At 37.4% G+C, this 18218-nt stretch overlaps 1 protein-coding gene across 4 annotated transcripts in view; it reads right to left on the reverse strand.

Annotated features, from left to right (window-relative positions):
- Positions 1-18218, reverse strand: part of PHTF1 (putative homeodomain transcription factor 1) — a 46361-nt gene that overhangs the window by 18177 nt on the left and 9966 nt on the right. For 2 of the 4 annotated variants that reach the window (XM_033093961.1, XM_033093962.1), the window contains exons 4-5: positions 2453-2522; positions 1305-1463 (exon numbers count right to left, since the gene is read on the reverse strand). In XM_033093961.1, coding sequence (XP_032949852.1) covers positions 1305-1463; positions 2453-2522 — 229 coding nt within the window. Of the gene's footprint in view, positions 1-860; positions 882-1017; positions 1158-1304; positions 1464-2452; positions 2523-18218 lie in introns of those variants that run through there. The other 2 variants (XM_033093963.1, XM_033093964.1) reach the window with 2 other exon arrangements.

An 18218-nucleotide genomic window follows, 5' to 3' on the forward strand; every position in this document is an offset into this window, starting at 1 on the left:
GGTACAACCATAGTGTACACGGCCCACTTTCAGTAAGTATTCCCGGCGGGCAGTGGTGATACTGTGGTAAAGAGAATATACTGGGTCCCTACACATGGTGAGAAGAGAAAAGAACACCATCAGGTAGTGATGTGTAATGCAGACATTAAAATAGATTCCTGTGATGGTGATTGGGGAATGGAAGGATAATTTAGAAAGTATAGATAGGGACGGACTCTAAAAGTTACATCTGAGCTCAGACCTTAAAAACAGAAAAAAGATGGCAACGTGAGATGCCTTAAGATTGTTTCAAGCAGCAAGAAAAGCTCTATGTGAGGAACAGAAAAGGGCCGTTGTGCCTAGAGTGAGCAAGGAGGAGAATGGTAAGACATGCCAGCTAAGAGGTTAGCAGGAAAGGAGTGGTGAAGAGCAGTGGAGTTTTATTCTAAGGCCAGTGAGAAGTTACTAAAAGGTTCTAAGCAGGAAAATGACATGATATGGTTTTTGTTTTCAAAGATTTCTCTAATTCCCGTGAAAAGAACATTTGGTGGAAAGAAGAGTCAGCATAGACGTTATTTGCGTGGTCTAAGCAAAGAGTTGCTGGTGCTGTGGACTGTGATGGCGGCCACAGAGACGGAGATAAACAGAGTCAAGACACGTATGAGAGGCCAAGCTCACAGATTTGGTGACAGACTGGATGTGAGAGTTGAGTGCAGTGCAGAAGCGGGATACTTAATTTTTCACTTGAAAACTGGGTGGCTGATGGTATCATTTAATGAAATGTGGGCTATACCAAAAAGGAACAAGTTTGTACAAAAAAAGTTTGTAAAACAACAACAACAACAAAAACTAAGAGATGGATATGATTAAGTTCAAGATACCGAAATGTCAAGCAGGCAATCAGATGTACAAGTCAGAAGTTCAGCAGAGTTCTGGACTGAAGATATAAATTTAAGAATCTCCGGTACATCAATTATATTTAAAGCAATGGGGCTTGATGAAAATACCTAAAGAAGAGAACAAAATCTGGGATCCAACCTTCAGGTAATCCAATATTCAAACGTCAGACAGAAGGAAAGATCTTCTGAGAAGGCCTGGCGAGCGAGGCAGGTAGGAAGAAATTCAAGAGAGGAGAGGTTCAACAATTGTGTTTGCTCTCTGTGAGAAAAATTTTAAGATGATCTCCAAATGACGTGTGTCCCTTCATTTCTTTGAACTTTAAACCATCAAAAGAAAGAGTAAATGTAAGAACTGTAAGCGCTGCATTATCTGATAGCAAAAGCAGCAAAAAAACTGTCGTAACTTACTCTATCTCCACCAATTACCTTGCATGAGGTAAAGCAGTAGCAGCCAAACAAAGATTCTTAAAGAGGTAACCTGAATCCACCAACGGCTGAACAATGGGAAAAATACAACTCGAACAAGCCCCTTCCGGGTCAGAGATGTCCATGGAATTTCAGGTTTGGCTTTGGCAAATGTTGAGCCTTGAAATATACAATAAAACAAAACATCAAACATTTACATACACTATACTAGTGCCTACTTGTAGGACTATTAAAAACAGGTGAGAGCAAAAATCAGCACACAGCCTGTTCAGTTGAAAAGAATCGTCTTTGATGTTCATTAAATGTAGTAACTTCTTGCCTCACTTGCTAGGACAGGAGCTCAAAATAAGTCTGGCTCACTTGAATGTTTTACAATATATTTTTCTTAATTACGGAACATTAAGTCTCCAAGTTCATCCCTCCTTCTTCCTTACGGAAACCATGTGCCATATTTTGCCGTGTATAATGTGTACTTTACCCCCAAATTTGTGAGGGAAAAATAAGGATGTGCATTATACATGAGGAGTACTAATTCCGTATCTATATAAATGTTTTTAATTCTTTTATTTACAAGTATGCTTATGAGTTAAAAGTGTAACTCTAGCAATCAATAACGATATCCATAATCAAAATAGGCTGGAATAAGATAATCAGTTTGTTGAACTTAGACGAACTTGCAACGATGAAGAGTTCCCAGTCTTCTATGATGCGTAAATATTGTAAATTTGTCACCAGTACATAAAAGTTCTTGTATCTTTTATCTGTTCTTGTATTTTGTAAATATTTATTACATAAAACTTCTTGTACCATAATATGTTAAAAAATAAATGCTGAAATTCCTTTATAATACAAAAACAAGTACCTAAATTAAACAAATAAAAAATTTGAATTAAAAAATTAAAATACATGATTTTTTTTCCCTGTAAGTTTGGGACAAAAACATGGGTGCACATTATACACGGCAAAATACGATAATTTATGTACTTAAAGCAAAGGGGGAAAAATGCTAAAGCCTGAATGAGGAGGAAAAAAACTTTACTTTTGGAAACTAAAGTACACTATCACATAGGGGAGAAACCTAAACATAATCTTTGGTACCACTATAAAATAATAATATACATAAGAAACAAAACAAATCTGGAACTCACCTCGAATTAAGTCAACATCAATCAAGTCTGGCTTTATGTGACCCATCTTTTTTGGTTTGTTTTTGAAGCCCTAGGATGAAACAAAACAAAAACAGAAATAAATAAAGGAAAATAGCCCGTTTAAATACAAACAGTAAACTTGTATTTCTTTTTCTCTATATCTGACTCCCTTTTACTAGGAATATTTGATCCTAATGCTCCTTAAAGTAACTTGTCATTAATACTTGTTTTAGTTTTATGAAGTAATGCATAGATACACTTTTATCACTTTTAAAAATAATCACAAAGTGCCAAAGGATCAATTAGTGAAAAATAGTAATCCCCTGACCCATATGTCCTCCCAATTTTATTCATGAAAAACAATTTTTTTTTTAGCTGTCTCTCTTGGTATGTACTTCCATACCTCTAAATAATATGATTATACTGCTATTGTTAAATTTATTGATTTTAGAATTCACCTACTGACTCTCAATATAGTATATGAGAATTCAGCTCTTTCACTACTAATCCCCACATCCTAACTTCAACCCCCAAAAATGTATCTTCACAATATCGTGATATTGATTTTTTGACAAATCAGTAATTAGAGTATGATCCCTGTAACATGAAATACTCCCTGTAAGCTGTATTTTATATTTTTCCATTTACTGTATGAGGTCAAAATATTTATCATTTTCCAAACACTAAGATGCCAGAAAACAAATCCAAGTCCTTTTTCTCTAAAAAACTGTTTTCAAAAAATCCTGGCAACACCCTTCCCAGAACCCTCTCTCTTCCTGGCCCAACTGGGCTAGTTGCTCTCTGGCATGCTACTCAGCTGTAACCCCAGGACTTCCCTTCACTGTCACCCTGACAATTCCCTTCACCTCTGTCTGTGGTGTGCTGAATCCCTACTTCCTATACCCCGTGTCTTTTTGGAGCACATCCTTCAGTAGCTTCCTAAGAAAGGGGTCACAAACGATAATTTTTTGAATCCTTGCATATCTGAAAATGAATTCATTCTACCCGCAGACCTTTTTAAAAGTTATACTACATAGGAGCAGAATTCTAAGTTGTTAATAATTTTCCCTCAGGAATTGAGACATTGTTCCATCATTTTCTGGATTCCAATGTTGCTGTTGCAAACCCCAGTGCCATTCTGAATTCTGATCCTTTGCACATAAATTATTTCTTTCCTCAATACTCACTTTATTCATGGTGTTTAGAAATTTCATAATGGTGTGCCTTGATATGAGTCTTTTATCATCTACTGTGCTGAGATTCCTTTCTACACAAAAATTCAAGTCTTTCAGTTTTAGGGAAGTTTTCTATATTTTTATATTTCTTGTTAAAACTTTTTAACTTTTCTCTATTTTCTATCTTTTTTGTCTTTTTGTTCTGCTTTGTGTAAATTTCCTCAAATGCTCTATTTTTTTTTCATTTTGATTCTTTGGGTTCATTTCTTTCTATTCTCTTTCATATTGGAGGATTTCTTCAAATATCTAGTAATCATTGGCTGTCTGTTTACATGTTAGAATGAGGAGCTAAAAACCTAAAGGACTCAATATTCTATCTACTTCTAGGTACATACCAAAGAGAAATATGTACACACGTCACTAAATAATGTGTACAAAATGTTCATAGAAGTATTATTTATAAGTCCTCCAAATTGGAAATTACCCATCAGCAACTATTGGAAATTGCCCATCAACAGTAGAATGGATAAATAATTGTGGTGTTATACCGAATAAACAATTATGCAACAACATGAATGAATCTCACAAACATAATGCTGAAGAAATGAAGACTCAAAAGTAAATGTATTGTACAATTCCATTTATATACAGTTGAAAGAAGGCATGTGCTAGTAGTCAGGATACTGGTTACCTTCATTGGTGGCAGTGACTAGAAGAGTAAAGTATGAGGAGAGCTTCTGTGGGACCACTAATATTCCATTTCTTGAACTGAGTGTTTGTTACATGGTTATGTTCTGTTTGTGAAATTCTTCAAGCTGTATACTTATAATTCTGTTATATAAGTGCATGTGTACATAAGTATATTCATGTTTACTGAATATGTTTTACTTCAATAAAAAAATTTTTAAATTTATCGGAAGCTCTGTGTATGTGAGTGTAGCTTATAGATTTGGGACTTCACTGCAGGGTAATCAAGCAGAAAGCTTGAAGGAATCTCCAAATGTCAATATCCGGAGGCAGTTTTTCTGGGGTCTTTTACAAAGACGGAATCAATTATCAATGTCTGGAAGCATTTTTTTCTGAGGTCATTCAAAACTCTTTAAAATTATCCTCCATCACTATTTGCAGGTGATATACTATATTTAGAAAACCCTAAAAAAATCCACCAAAAAATTATTAGAAGAATTCAGTAAAGTAGCAGGGTAAAAAATACACAAAAATCCATCACATTCCTGCATACTAATAATGAAGAAACAGGAAGAGAAATGAAGAAAACAACCCCATTTACAAGTGCATCAAAAAGAATAAAATAGTATGTCTGGTCAAGATGGCGAAATAGGTAAAACCTGTGCTCACTTCCTCCCATGACCACATCAAAATTACAACTAAATTATAGAACACCACCCTTGAGAACCACCTGAAGTCTAGCTAAACAGAACTTCTATAAAAAAGCCATGTTGATCGAGACTGGTAGAGGGATAGAGACGTGAAATGGGCAGGTGCTACACTCACCATGTGGTGGTTAAGAAACAGGAGGGATATCTCAGCTGAGGAGGTCCTTCCCCACCTTCTACTACCCCCCCACAAGGAACAACACTTGGTTAACTGAGGCACCAGAATAAACACAACTGGTGGCCAGCTTCATACTACACCAGAGTACCACACCACCAGCTCCAAAAACAACTCACCTGAAAGGTAGACTCATCTGGCACTAGAACCCCACAAAAGTGACTCCCGTTCTGTGGGGTTAGCGATTAGCCCCTGCACAACAGCTCATCTGCTGTAGTCACAGCCAGCCCTCACAGCCAGTCAGCCTGTCAATCCCATACACTGATATGTCAACAGTATGTCAATCCCATACACTGATATGCCAACAGCAATCAAAGCTCAAATACACACACAAGGGACACCACTGAAACACTCAGCTCAGGTAAACAGGGAGACTGCACCACTGGGCCACACAGGACACCTACTACATACACCTACTCCTGTGCTAAGACGAGGAGATGCAGCAGATCTACCTAATACATTGAAGAAGAAGGAAAAACAAAACGAAACAGGAAGACACCAAAAATGAGGAGACAAAGAAAACATGACCCAAATGAAAGAACAGGACAAAATTCCAGAAAAAGAACTAAACGAAATGGAGGCAAGCTATCTATCAGATGCAGAGTTCAAAAGACTGGTTATAAGGATGCTCAGTAAACTTAGGGGAAGAATAGATGAACTCAGAAAGTACTTCAACAAAGAAATAAGAAACATAAAAATGAAAACAGGAAAAATACAAAAGAACCAATCAGAAATGAGGAATACTGAAATAACTTAAATAAAGAATACATTAGGGGGGCTTCCAGTCAAGATGACAAAGTAGGTAAACACTGTGCTCACCTCCTCCCATGACATCAAAATTACAACTAAATTGTTAAACCACTGCCCTTGAGAACTACCTGAAGACTAGCTAAACGGAACTCTTCTAACTAAGGATATAAAGAAGCCACACTGAGACTGGTAAGAGAGATGGAGACGTGAAATGGGCTGGTCACAAACCCATGCATGGCAGTTAAGAATCAGGAGGGATATCTCAGTTGTAGAGGTCCCCGCTGAGGAGCAGGGGTCTCTGCCCCATACCAGGCTCCTCAACCCAGGGCTCCAGTGCCAGGGAAAGAAGTCCCCATAACATCTGGCAGTGAAAACCAGTGGAGATTGTGGCTGAGATGGTAGGCTGCTGAAGTCTCAGGTATTCCACTTAAAGGGCCCAACCACAGATTTACTCACTGATGGATTCACTTACTCTGAGCTCCAGCACTGGGGCAGCAGCTTGAAAGCACAAGGGACATATGGGGAGGAATTGAATTGAAAGGCTTCAGGGCTAGGGCTAGGGGGGCAGCTCTCTCCACCATTTTGACCCTCTGCTGAGCCCTCCCCCACACATATCTGAACCTCCATTAACCTGGCTAACACTGTTCTTGCCCCATCCTAGTGATTCTCTGAGACCTTGGCCCACCCAATTCATGCACCATGCCAAACCTATTTCAGAAGCTAATCCACACAAGCAATCAGCCTGGGCCCCTGCTGCAGACTTTCCTAAAATCTCAGAAAGGTCCACAAATCCCAAACAAGCAGCAGCTGGTCTCGGCATGCCCTCTGCCTCTTGCTAAGCTGCCCCCAGCCCAGTACAGGAAGCTACCAACCACAAAACAGTTTGTGGCTCCAACCAGAAGGCCCATAGCCAGGCACAGGCAGCAGATGACTTTGGCCTGTACCAAAGCTCCTCTTAAGAGGCCCCAGAACCAACACATCCAGTGACAGGCTTCACATCAACACCAGTGCCCCACCCTATGAGCTCCACAAACAACACATCTATAGGGTGGACTCAGCAGAAACCAGAGCCCCACTAGTGAGTCCCACTCTATGGGGCCAGCCCCCACACAATAGCTCATCCACTGTAACCACAACCAAGCCAGTCAGTCTGAGGGTCAAATCCACCCACTGATGTGCCAACAGCAATCAAGGCTCAACTACCAGAGGGCACACACAACCCACACAAAAGACATCCCTAGAACACTGGCTCAGGTGACACGGAAGACTACACCACTGGACCCAATAAAACACCTACTATATAAGGTCACCCTGCCAAGCACTAGCTAATATGTAATAACAAACACAGGGAGGCAGCCAAAACGAGGAGACAAAGAAACATGTCCCACATGAAAGAACAGGACAAAATTCCAGAAAAAGAACAAAACCAAATGGAAGCAAGGAATCTACCCAATACAGAGTTCAAAACACTAGTTATAAGGATGCTTAGTGAACTTAAAAGAAGAATAGAGAACTCAGTGAGAACTTCAATAATGAGATGAACATAAAAAAAGGACCTAGAAACCATAAAAAAGAACCAGTCAGAAATGAAAAACACAATAACTGCAGTGAAGAATAAATTTGATGGAACCAATAGCAGGTTAGATGAAGTAGAGGATCAAATCAGCTAATTAGAAGACAAAGTAGTGAAAAACACCCAACTGAAACAGCAAAAACAAAAAAGAATTTTTAAAAATGAGTATAGTATAAGGGACCTCTGGGAAAAGAGAGAGTCCCAAACAAGATGAACCCAAAGAGGCCCACATCAAGACATCACAATTAAAATGCCAAAGATTAAACAAAGAGAAAATCTTAAAAGCAGCAAGAGAAAAGCAGTTAGTTACATACCAAGGAGCTCCCATAAGACTGTCAGATGATTTTTCAGCAAAAACTTTGCAAGCCAGAACGGGTTGGTATGAAACGTGAGAAGTTATAAAAAGCCAGGACCTACAACTAAGATTGCACTATCAAGCAAGGCTATCATTTAGAATCTAAAGAGAGATAAAGAGCTTCTCACACAAGAAAAGGTTAAAGAAGTTCACTACCACCAAACCAGTATTACAAGAAATGTTAAAGGGACTTCTTTTAGAAGAAGTAAAAAGACAAAAAATCTGAATAATAAAATGGCAATAACTAAATACATAACAATAATTACTTTAAATGTAAAGAGATTAAATGCTCCAATCAAAAGGCATGGGAGGGGGATGAATAAACAAGAAAACAAGATCCATACATATGCTGCCTACAAGGGACTCACTTCAGATTGAGAGACACACACAGACTGAACATCACAATGTTCACTGCAGCATTATTTATATTACCCAAGATATGGAAGCAACCTAAGGGTCCACTGATAGACAAATGGATAAAAAAGATTTGATATGTGTTTTGTGTGTGTGTGTACACACACACACACACACACACACACACACAATGGAATATTACTTGGCCATAAAAAAAGAAACCTTACCATTTGAGACAACATGGATGGATGTAGAGGGTATTATGCTAAATGAAATAAGTCAGACAGAAAAAGACAAATACCATATGATTTTACTTATATGTGGAATCTAAAGAACAAAATAAACAAACAAACAAAACAGAAACAAACTCATAGAGAACAAATTGATGGTTTCCAGGTCAGGGGTGTTGAGGGGCTAGGTGGAAAAGGAGAAGGGATTAAGAATTAAAAATTGGCAGTTATAAAATAGCATGGGGATGTAAAGTAAAGCATAGGGAATACAGTCAATAATATTGTAATAACTATGTATGGTGTCAGAGGGGTACTAGACTTATCGGGGGAATCACTTCATAAGTTATATAAAAATCTAAACACTGTGTTATTCCTGAAACTAATATAATATTGCATATCAACTGTAGTTGAAAAATAAAAAAATAAATTTAAAAAACTAAATAAAATGAAAATATATTTTTTTTTAAAAAAAAGACTACATTAGAGAGAATTATATATACAATGCATATATACAACACATTAGATGAAGCAGAGGACTGAACTGGCAATCTGGAAGACAAGGTGGGGAAAACAAATTGGAACAGCAAAAAGAAAAAAGAAAAGAAAATGATGATACTTAAGGGACTTCTGGGACAACATCAAGTGTACCAACATTCACATCATAGGGGTACCAGAAGGAGAAGAGAGTGAACAGGGGATTGAAAATCCATTTGAAGAAATAAGGACCAAAAACTTCCCTACTCTGGTGAAGGAAATAGACATACAAGCCCAGGAAGCACAGAGAATCCCAAACAAGATGAATCCAAAGAGGCCCACATCAAGACACGTCATAATTCAAATGCCAAAGGTTAAACACAAAGAGAAAAATCTTAATAGCAGCAAGAGAAAAGCAGTTAGTTACATACCAGGGAACTCCCATAAGACTGTCAGCTGATTTCTCAACAGAAACTTTGCAGGCCAGAAGGGATTGGCATGAAATATTCAAAGTGATGAAAGGCCAAGACCTACAACCAAGATTTCTCTACCCCAAAAGGCTATCATTTAGAATCGAAGGAGAGATAAAGAGTTCCCCAGACAAGAAAAAGATAAAGGAGTTCATCAACACTAAACCAGTATTACGAGAAATGTTAAAGGGACATCTTTAAGACGAAAAGATCAAAAATATAAATAAGAAAATATAGGAAAGAAAAAAATTCTCACTGACAAAGGCAAACACTTAAAAGCAGTGAATTAATCATCTATAAAACCAGTACAAAGGTTAAAATGCAAAAGTAGGAAGATCATGTGTAATTACAAAAAAAAATTAAGGGATATACACAAACACAAACACACAAAGCAAAAATGACAAAAACATAAACATGGAAGGGGTGAGTTAAAAACTGTAGTGATATTACAATGTGTTCAAACTTAGGGGACCATAAACTTAAAATAGGCTGCAGTAAACATAGCTTGATATATATGAAGCACATGGTAACCGCAAACCAAAAATCTATAAGAGATATACAAAGAAACTAAAACGTAACACTATAGAAAGTCATCAACATACAAGAGAAGAGAGCAAAATAATAAAAAAAGAAACAGACAGGAATTACAAAAGCAATCAGATAACAATAAAATAGCAGTAACTACAAACCTATCAATAATTACTTTAAATGTAAATGGACTAAATGCTCCAAACAAGACATAGGGTGACTGAATGGATCAACAAACACATACATGTGCTGCCTACAAAAGACCCACTTCATATCAAAACACATACACAGACTGAAAGTAAAAGTATGGCAGAAGATATTTCACGCAAATAGAAACAAAATAAACCTGAAGTAGCAATACTTATATCTGACAAAATAGACTTTAAAAAAAAAACGCTATAATAAGAGACAAAGAAAGGCATTTCATAACAATAAAGGAATCAATCCAACAAGATGATATAACTCTTGTAAACATCCATAAACCCAACATAGGAGCACCTATATATATAAAGCAAATATTGACAGACATAAAGGGAAAGATCAACAGTAACACAGTAATAGTAGAACACCCACTGACATCAATGGATAGACCATCCAGAAGAAAAACAAGGAAACAGTGGTTTCAAATGGCACATTAGACCAGATGGACTAAATTGATTATTTACAGGACATTTCATACAAAAGCAGCAGAATATGTATTTTTTTCAAGTGGACCTGGAGCATTTTTCAGGATAGACCACATGTTAGGCCACAAAACAAGTCTCAGTAAATTTAAGAAAACTGAAATCAAATCAAGCATCTTCTTTGATCACAATGGTATGAAACTAGAAATCAATTACAAAAAGAAAACTGAAAAACACACAAATGCATGCATGCTAAATAATATACTATTAAACAATGAATAGGTTAACAAGATCAAGGAAGAAATCAAAAGATACCTTGAGACAAATGAAAATGAAGACACAACCAAACACAAAGGGAAATTTCTAGCAATACAGGCCTACCTCAAGAAACAAGAAAAATATCAAATAAACAATCAAAATATACACCTAAAGGAACTAGAAAAAGAAGAACAAATAAAGCCCAAAGTACAAGGAAAGAAATAATAAAGATCACAGCAGAAATAAATGAAATGGAGTCTTAAAAAAAAAAAAGAAAAAAAAATTAATGAAATCAAGAGCTGGTTCTTTGAAAAGATAAACCAAATTGATAAACCTTTTGCCAGACTCAGTAAGAAAAAGAGAGGGCCCAAATAAATCAGAAATGAAAGAGGAGCAGTGATAAGCAACACCAGAGAAATACAAAGAATTATAAAGACATACTATGAACAATTATATGCCAACAAATTGGACAAACTGGAAGAAATGGATAAATGTCTAGAAATATAAAATCTTCCTAGGCTGAATTAAAAAGAAACAGAAAATCTGAACCATACAAAGACATTAAAAAAAAATCACACTAAAAAGATCATACACCATCATCAAACTGGATTGCTGGGATACAAAGCTGGTTCAATATCCACAAATCAATATGATACACCACATAAACAAAATGAAAGATAAAAATAATATGATCTTATCAAAAGATGCAGAAAAAAATCCAACACCTATTCATGATAAAAATTTTCAGCAGAGGATAGAGGGAACATATCCCAAGATAATAAAGGCCATATAAGACTACCCCATAGCTAACATCATACTCAACAGTGGAAAGCTGAAAGCTTTTCCTCTAAGATCAAGAACAAGACAAAGATGTCTACTTTCAACACTTTTATTCAAATTAGTATTGGACGTTCTAGCCAAAGCAATCAGACAAGAAAAAGAAATAAAAGGCATCCAAATTGAAAAGGGAAAAGTAAAACTGTCATTATTTGCAAATGACATACTATATAGAGAGAACCCTGAAGATTCCACACAAAGAACACTTTTTGAACTAATAAGTGAATTCAGTAAAGTAGCAGGATAAAAAATTAATATTCAGAACTGGGTTGCATTTTATACATCAATAATGATTAGAAAGAGAAATTAAGAAAACTATCCTATTTACAACTGCCTCGAAAAGAATAAGATATCTAGGAATAAACTTAACCAAGGAGGTAAAAGACCTGTACTCAGAAAACTACTAAGACACTGAAGAAAGAAACTGAAGAAGATATAAATAAGTGGAAGGATATATTATACTATGCTTATGGATAGGAAGAATTAACATCATTAAACTGTCCACACTACCCAAAGCTATCTACAGATTCAAAGCAATCCCTATCAAAATGCTAATGGCAAAATACAAATAGTCAAAGCAATCTTGAAAAAGAAGAACAAAGTTGGAGGTATCACAATACCTGATGTCCAACTATACTATAAAACTACAGTAATCAAAACAGCATGGTACTGACATAAAAACAGACATATAGATCAATGGAACATATTACAGTGTCCCAAAATAAATCTTCACTTACATGGTCAACTAATCTACTGAGAAAGGCAAGAATATATAATGGGTAAACGACAGTCTTTTCAACAAGTGGTGGTGGGAAAAGTGGACAGGTACATGCAAAAAAATAAATAAGTAAAACCGAACCACTCTCTTACACTATATACAAAAATAAACTCAAAATGTACTAAAGATTTAAATGTAAGGTCTGAAACCATAAAACTCCTAGAATAAAACATAGGTAGTAAACTATTTGACATCAGTATAATATCTTTGGATATGTCCCCTTGAGCAAGGGAAATAAAAGCAAAAATAAATAAACGGAACTTCAACTTCATCAAACTAAAAAGATTCTGCACAGCAAAAAAAACCATCAACAAAACAAAAAGACAACCTACTCAATGGGAGAATATATTCGCAAATAATACATCTGATAAGGAGTTGACATCCAAAATATTTAAGTAACTCATACAACTCAAAAATAAATAAACTATCTGATCAAAAAATGAGCAGAGGACATGAAAAGACATTTCTCCAAAGAAGACATACAGATGTCCAACAGACATGAAAAGATGCTCAGAATCGCTAATCATCAGGAAACGGGAATCAAAACCACAATGAGTTATCACCTCACACTTGTAAGAATGACTATCATCAATAATTTAACAAACAACAAATGCTGGTGAGGATGTGGAGAAAAGGGAACTTTTGTGAACTGTTGTTGAGCCTGCAAACTGTTGCATTCACTATGGAAAACAGTGTGGATATTCCTCAAAAAACTAAAAATAAATCCACCATAGACCCAGCAACTCCACTTCTGATTTATCCAAAGAAAACAAAAACACTAATACAAAAAGATATATGCACCACTATCCTCACTGCAGTGCTATTTACAACAGCCAAGATATGAAATCAACCGAGCTGTCCATCGATAGACAAACGGATTACACACACACACAGCAATATTACACAGCAATAAAAAAATGAAATCTTGCTATTTATGACAGTATGGATGGATCTAGAGGTTATTATGTTAAGTGAAATAAGTCAGAGAAAGATAAATACTATATGGTTTCACTTACATGTGGAATCTAAAAACCAAACAAAAACAAATGAATAAACGAAACAGACTCACAGAACCGAAACCAAAGGGATGACTGCCAGAGGGGAGGGAGGTGGGGGGCTGGGTGCAAAAGGTAAAGAGAAATATAGTCAATAACACCGTGATAAGTTTGCACAGTGGCAGATGACTACTAGAATTAATGGGGCAATCACATTGTAAGACATAAAAAAGTCAAATTACTATACTGTACACCTGAAACTAATTAATATAATAATGCATACCATAAGAATTAAAACAAAATAATAAATAGAGTGTGGCCGGGTTCACATGCAAATGATCCAAAGATCCAGTCACTACGTAGGAAGGGCAAACTCATTTGGTCGACCATCTATGTTTCCTTCTTTCAGACCTTGAACTATTTCATCAAAACAATGCCATAAAAAATAGTTTGTAATTTCATCATTTTCTTTGCCACCAGAGACAAACAGCTTCTATCAAAAGCAATATATTAAAAATTAACTCAGTGCTGAATAAACATTTTGGAAATTATTTGCAAACAAATCTTTGTTACATCAATTATACTTTATTTCCTATCTCAAAATCTTCTGGATTAATGACATCTGGAAAATAAATTCACAACTCCTTAAGATGTTGGGGGAAAAAAAGAAAGAATCCTCCAGTGTTGTCCTCGGTCAGGGGCTAGAGAAGCTGAAGATTTCTACGATGTAAGTTTTGAGATTGGACAAAAGGGCTCACCATTCTGTTTTGAGTATCCTGCCCTAACAAGAAAGTAGATATGATGACTACTGGACTCAAAATTAAAAACACTGTTTAGAATTAGTGTCACTATGTTAGCTAATCTGCACCGATAGAAATGCCTTCCTTCTCTTGATCTAATTGTTCCCCTTCCCTTTCTCCTAATCACCCATTGCCTTTGTCTCCTGATGGGAACACTATTTGGGCTTCTGCCTGATTCAGTGCTTTCCAAATAGCTTTTGGGTTTTTTTTAATCTCAAGTAAATGCTCATTGCCTCTCACTTTGGCATTTTTAAATTAACACTGCCAACATAACCGTGCAAGACTTGAGCAGTGTAGTTCCTCCTCTTAGGCAGAGGGACAAAAGCACTGGAGGTAATGCGCTGTGCTGTTGGACTTCGTATTTAACAGGGAATAAAAGACAAGTGAAACCCTATGACACGTCTACCACTTAGTGTGCTGAAATTTCCAGTTTACTGCCATTGAAAGAATCAAACTACCATCTGTCAGGCACAAAGAAGTCACCGCTGACTTAGGGCACATGATGAACAATAAAACAACAATTAAAGGCAAGGATTGAACCATAGGAACACGTGTAAAGGGCACGTAACTCAGATTCAAAAGTCAAAGAAAGATTTCCAGAGGAAAATATCTAACCTGAGACCTGAAGGGTAAGAATTTGCAAATATGGACAGGGGGTGGAGCAAAAGGGGGAAATCAGGAAAAGCTATGAGAAGACCCAGAAAGGAGAGACAGCACGATAAAAACTGAAGAAGGTTCAAGAAGGCCGAAAGCACAGAGGAAGTGAAAAGGCATGAAAGTATGAGAGACAGAAAATGGAGAGGTAAGCAGAAGCCATATTGTGAAGATTATAATCAGGCCAAGAATGTGAACTTATTGGAAGGGTACTAGGAAGTCAGAGGACAGTGTTCAATATGAGAAAAAGAATCAGATTCGTGTTAAAACACAAACAAGATAACAATAAGCCCGCAGACAAACAGAAAGTTAAAAAGGTTACTCCAGGAATCTAGATCAGGAGTGGACACGTTTTATCTGTAAAGGGCCAGATGGTTATTTCAGGCCTTGTGACCTGTTGGATCTTGGTGGCAACTACTGAACTCAGCCCCTATTGCACTAAAGCTGACTTAGACCCAGACAATAAACATGTAAAACTCAGAGCCTGCCGCGCTCCAGCGGATCTGGCCTGCAGGCCAATCCTTCAGACTCAGTAATCAGAAGCATGAACTGGAAAAGGATTCACACTCAAAAGATACTAGAAGATAAAAGAAGTTTGGGTAATTAAAAATGACAGATCAGGGTGAAGATGAAGCCCCAGAAAAATTCCAAACCCCAACTTTAGCACTCTAGCTACTCAGTGAATAGGAAAGAAAAGAGAAGGGACAAGGCTGGGTCAAGAGAGGGCAGCTCACGGTCTGGTCACCTTCCTTTCACCAAGCCGGAGGGAAGTCTGTGGGGCAGGATTCCCAGACCACAGGAAGACTCGGCAGCTCACGTGACAATAGGTGGAGACACAATCTTCTTACAGGTGGGGGGTGATCAAGAAAAGTAATACATATTTAAGTCTACCTGACTCCAAAGCTCATGCCTTACGTTGATGAGATTTGTTGTTTTTGCTACTGGCATAAATAAAAGATATCGGTATATCCACATACCTATATATTCACATGCCTCCATCAATCGATCCATCGATCTCATATGGATTACATATATATATGTTACTCCTCAAGTAACTTCATTTAATATATTTTCTTTTTTTTTAAGAAGGGAAACTTTTATTAAAACACTTATATTACAAAGCTAGTAACAAAAAACCAACTCTTTCCAGCCTCAGCCTTCCTTAACCTTAATGCCTCCTTCCTAGTTATTTCTTCCTTGTTATTTCTCGATGAAGTACGTAGCGTGCTTTCTTCAATTTTAGACGCTATGCATTCACTGCTTACTGTCGAAGAGGAGATGGCTTTCTTACTTAGCTTTTCTGTGCCTCAGTTCCTTCACCTATAAAATTGGAATGATAATAAAGCTACCTCATAGGGCTGATGTAAGGATCAACTGAGAGAGAGAGAGAGAGAGAGAGAGAGAGAGAGAGAGAGAGAGAGAGAGGTGCTGAGAACGCACCACACACACTACATGCTAAGTATTAATGATTATTATTACTACTATTACCCCACCAAACACACACACACCCTCTGAACTATAGTTTTCCTCTATACAGTTTTATCACAATTTTAGTCAAATCCATGTTTGATGTTTTGAGTGTTATTAATTACATCAATATTGTTCCCAGCTAAGGCAAGTAGTAAACAACGATTACATATCCTTTCTTAGAAATTGTGTCTGTCCTAGAATTCTAATTGCCTCATTTTTTCATTCACTTAATTTTCTCCATATCTATTTATAATTCATCTTAAAACTCCCTAGAAATGTTACAAATCTGCTCACAATGTGCTCAGACACAGCAAGGGCTAGTTTCTTTTTTCCCCCTTGACGCTCTCGATACCACAGTTTCCTGCTCCATTCTGGTCAGGTTGTTTTGCAGGCCTGATATAAACTGTCATCCTGGGTCATCTCTTCATTGTCCTAGAATTCCCTTTACCTCTCTGTGTTGGCTATCCTCCTTCCTGATATTATGGATTGCTCCGAAAGTTTACTCACTCATTGCAATCCAGTATTTGTCCTCCCATGCTTTGTGAGCGAGGGGACGTGGGTGATACATGTTTTTGAGACTTTGAAGGTCTGACTCTACCTTCACATGGAGCCTGTACACTTGGTTAATAGCTAGGCGAGGCATAGAATTTTATGTTGGAAGTCATTTTCTCCCAGAACTTCGAAGGTTCCATTGTCTTCTAGCTTCCAGATGAGCTAGAAGTTGCTACTGAGAGGCCTGATGTCATTCTGACTCCCAATATTTTGTATATGATCTGTTTTGATCCCTCCCTCTATTCCTCGCTTAACTCAAGCTCTAATTCCAAATGTCCGTGTGTGTGTGCATGTGTGTGTGTGTGCGTGTGTGTGTGTGTGTGTCTCTCTCTCTCCCTGGTTCCTAACACAGGGCTCCTGAAACTCTTTATAATGTCCTGGGTGTTATTAGTGTCTTTTGTTTTGTTCTAATGAGGTGACTCTAGGTGGGTTCCTGGATGGCTCCTGGGTGAGGACTCGTCACCAGAAAGAACAAGCTGATGTTTGGAATTTTCAGCCCTGCCACCCATTCTCTCTAGGGAGAAGGACTGCAAATGGAGTTAATGATCGATCTTGCCAGTATGATGAAGCTGCCATAAAAATCCCAACAGTATGGGGTTTGGAGGGCTTCCAAGTTCATGAACATATCCACACTGGGAGGGTGATGTACCCCACTCCAGGGGAGAAGAAGCTCCCACAGTGGGGACCCTCCCAGACCTCGCCCTATGTGTGTCTCTCTGCCTCTGGTTGTTCATCTATATCCTTTATCATATCCTTTAATTAACTGGTAAATGTGTTTCCCTGAGTTCTGTGAGCCGCTCTAGCAAATTAATCAACCTGGGGGGCGGGGGGTCTTGAGAACTTGTGATTTGTAGTCAAGTCAGACAGAAGTGGTGGATAACCTCGGGACCTACTACTTGCAATTGGTACCTGAAGTAGGGTGGGAGCAGTCTTTTGAGACGGAGCCCTTAACCTGTGGGATCTGACACTATCTCCAGGTAGACAGTGTCAGAATCGAGTCAAATTTGTAGGATACCCACCTGGCATTGCAGAGAATTGCTTGGTATGGGAAAAAAACTTCCACACGTTTGGTGATCAGAAGTGAAGTGTTGTGTGTCAGTAGGAAAAAAAGGCTCACAGGAAAAACACACAAGGAGACTGAACTGAGTTTTTCTAAATTTTAGTTCTGAAATTTCATGATAATGTTTCTTACTATAGGTACTGAGCACTCAAAAGACCCTTTTAATCTGGAAATGTGTGTATGCCAGTTCTGGGAAAACTTTTTGTACTACTTAGTAATTTCTCCCCCACATGTATTTCCTTTATCTGGAACACTTACTGG

This window comes from Rhinolophus ferrumequinum, chromosome 22 (genome assembly GCF_004115265.2).
Source record: "Rhinolophus ferrumequinum isolate MPI-CBG mRhiFer1 chromosome 22, mRhiFer1_v1.p, whole genome shotgun sequence".
NCBI classification, from domain to species: domain Eukaryota; kingdom Metazoa; phylum Chordata; class Mammalia; order Chiroptera; family Rhinolophidae; genus Rhinolophus; species Rhinolophus ferrumequinum.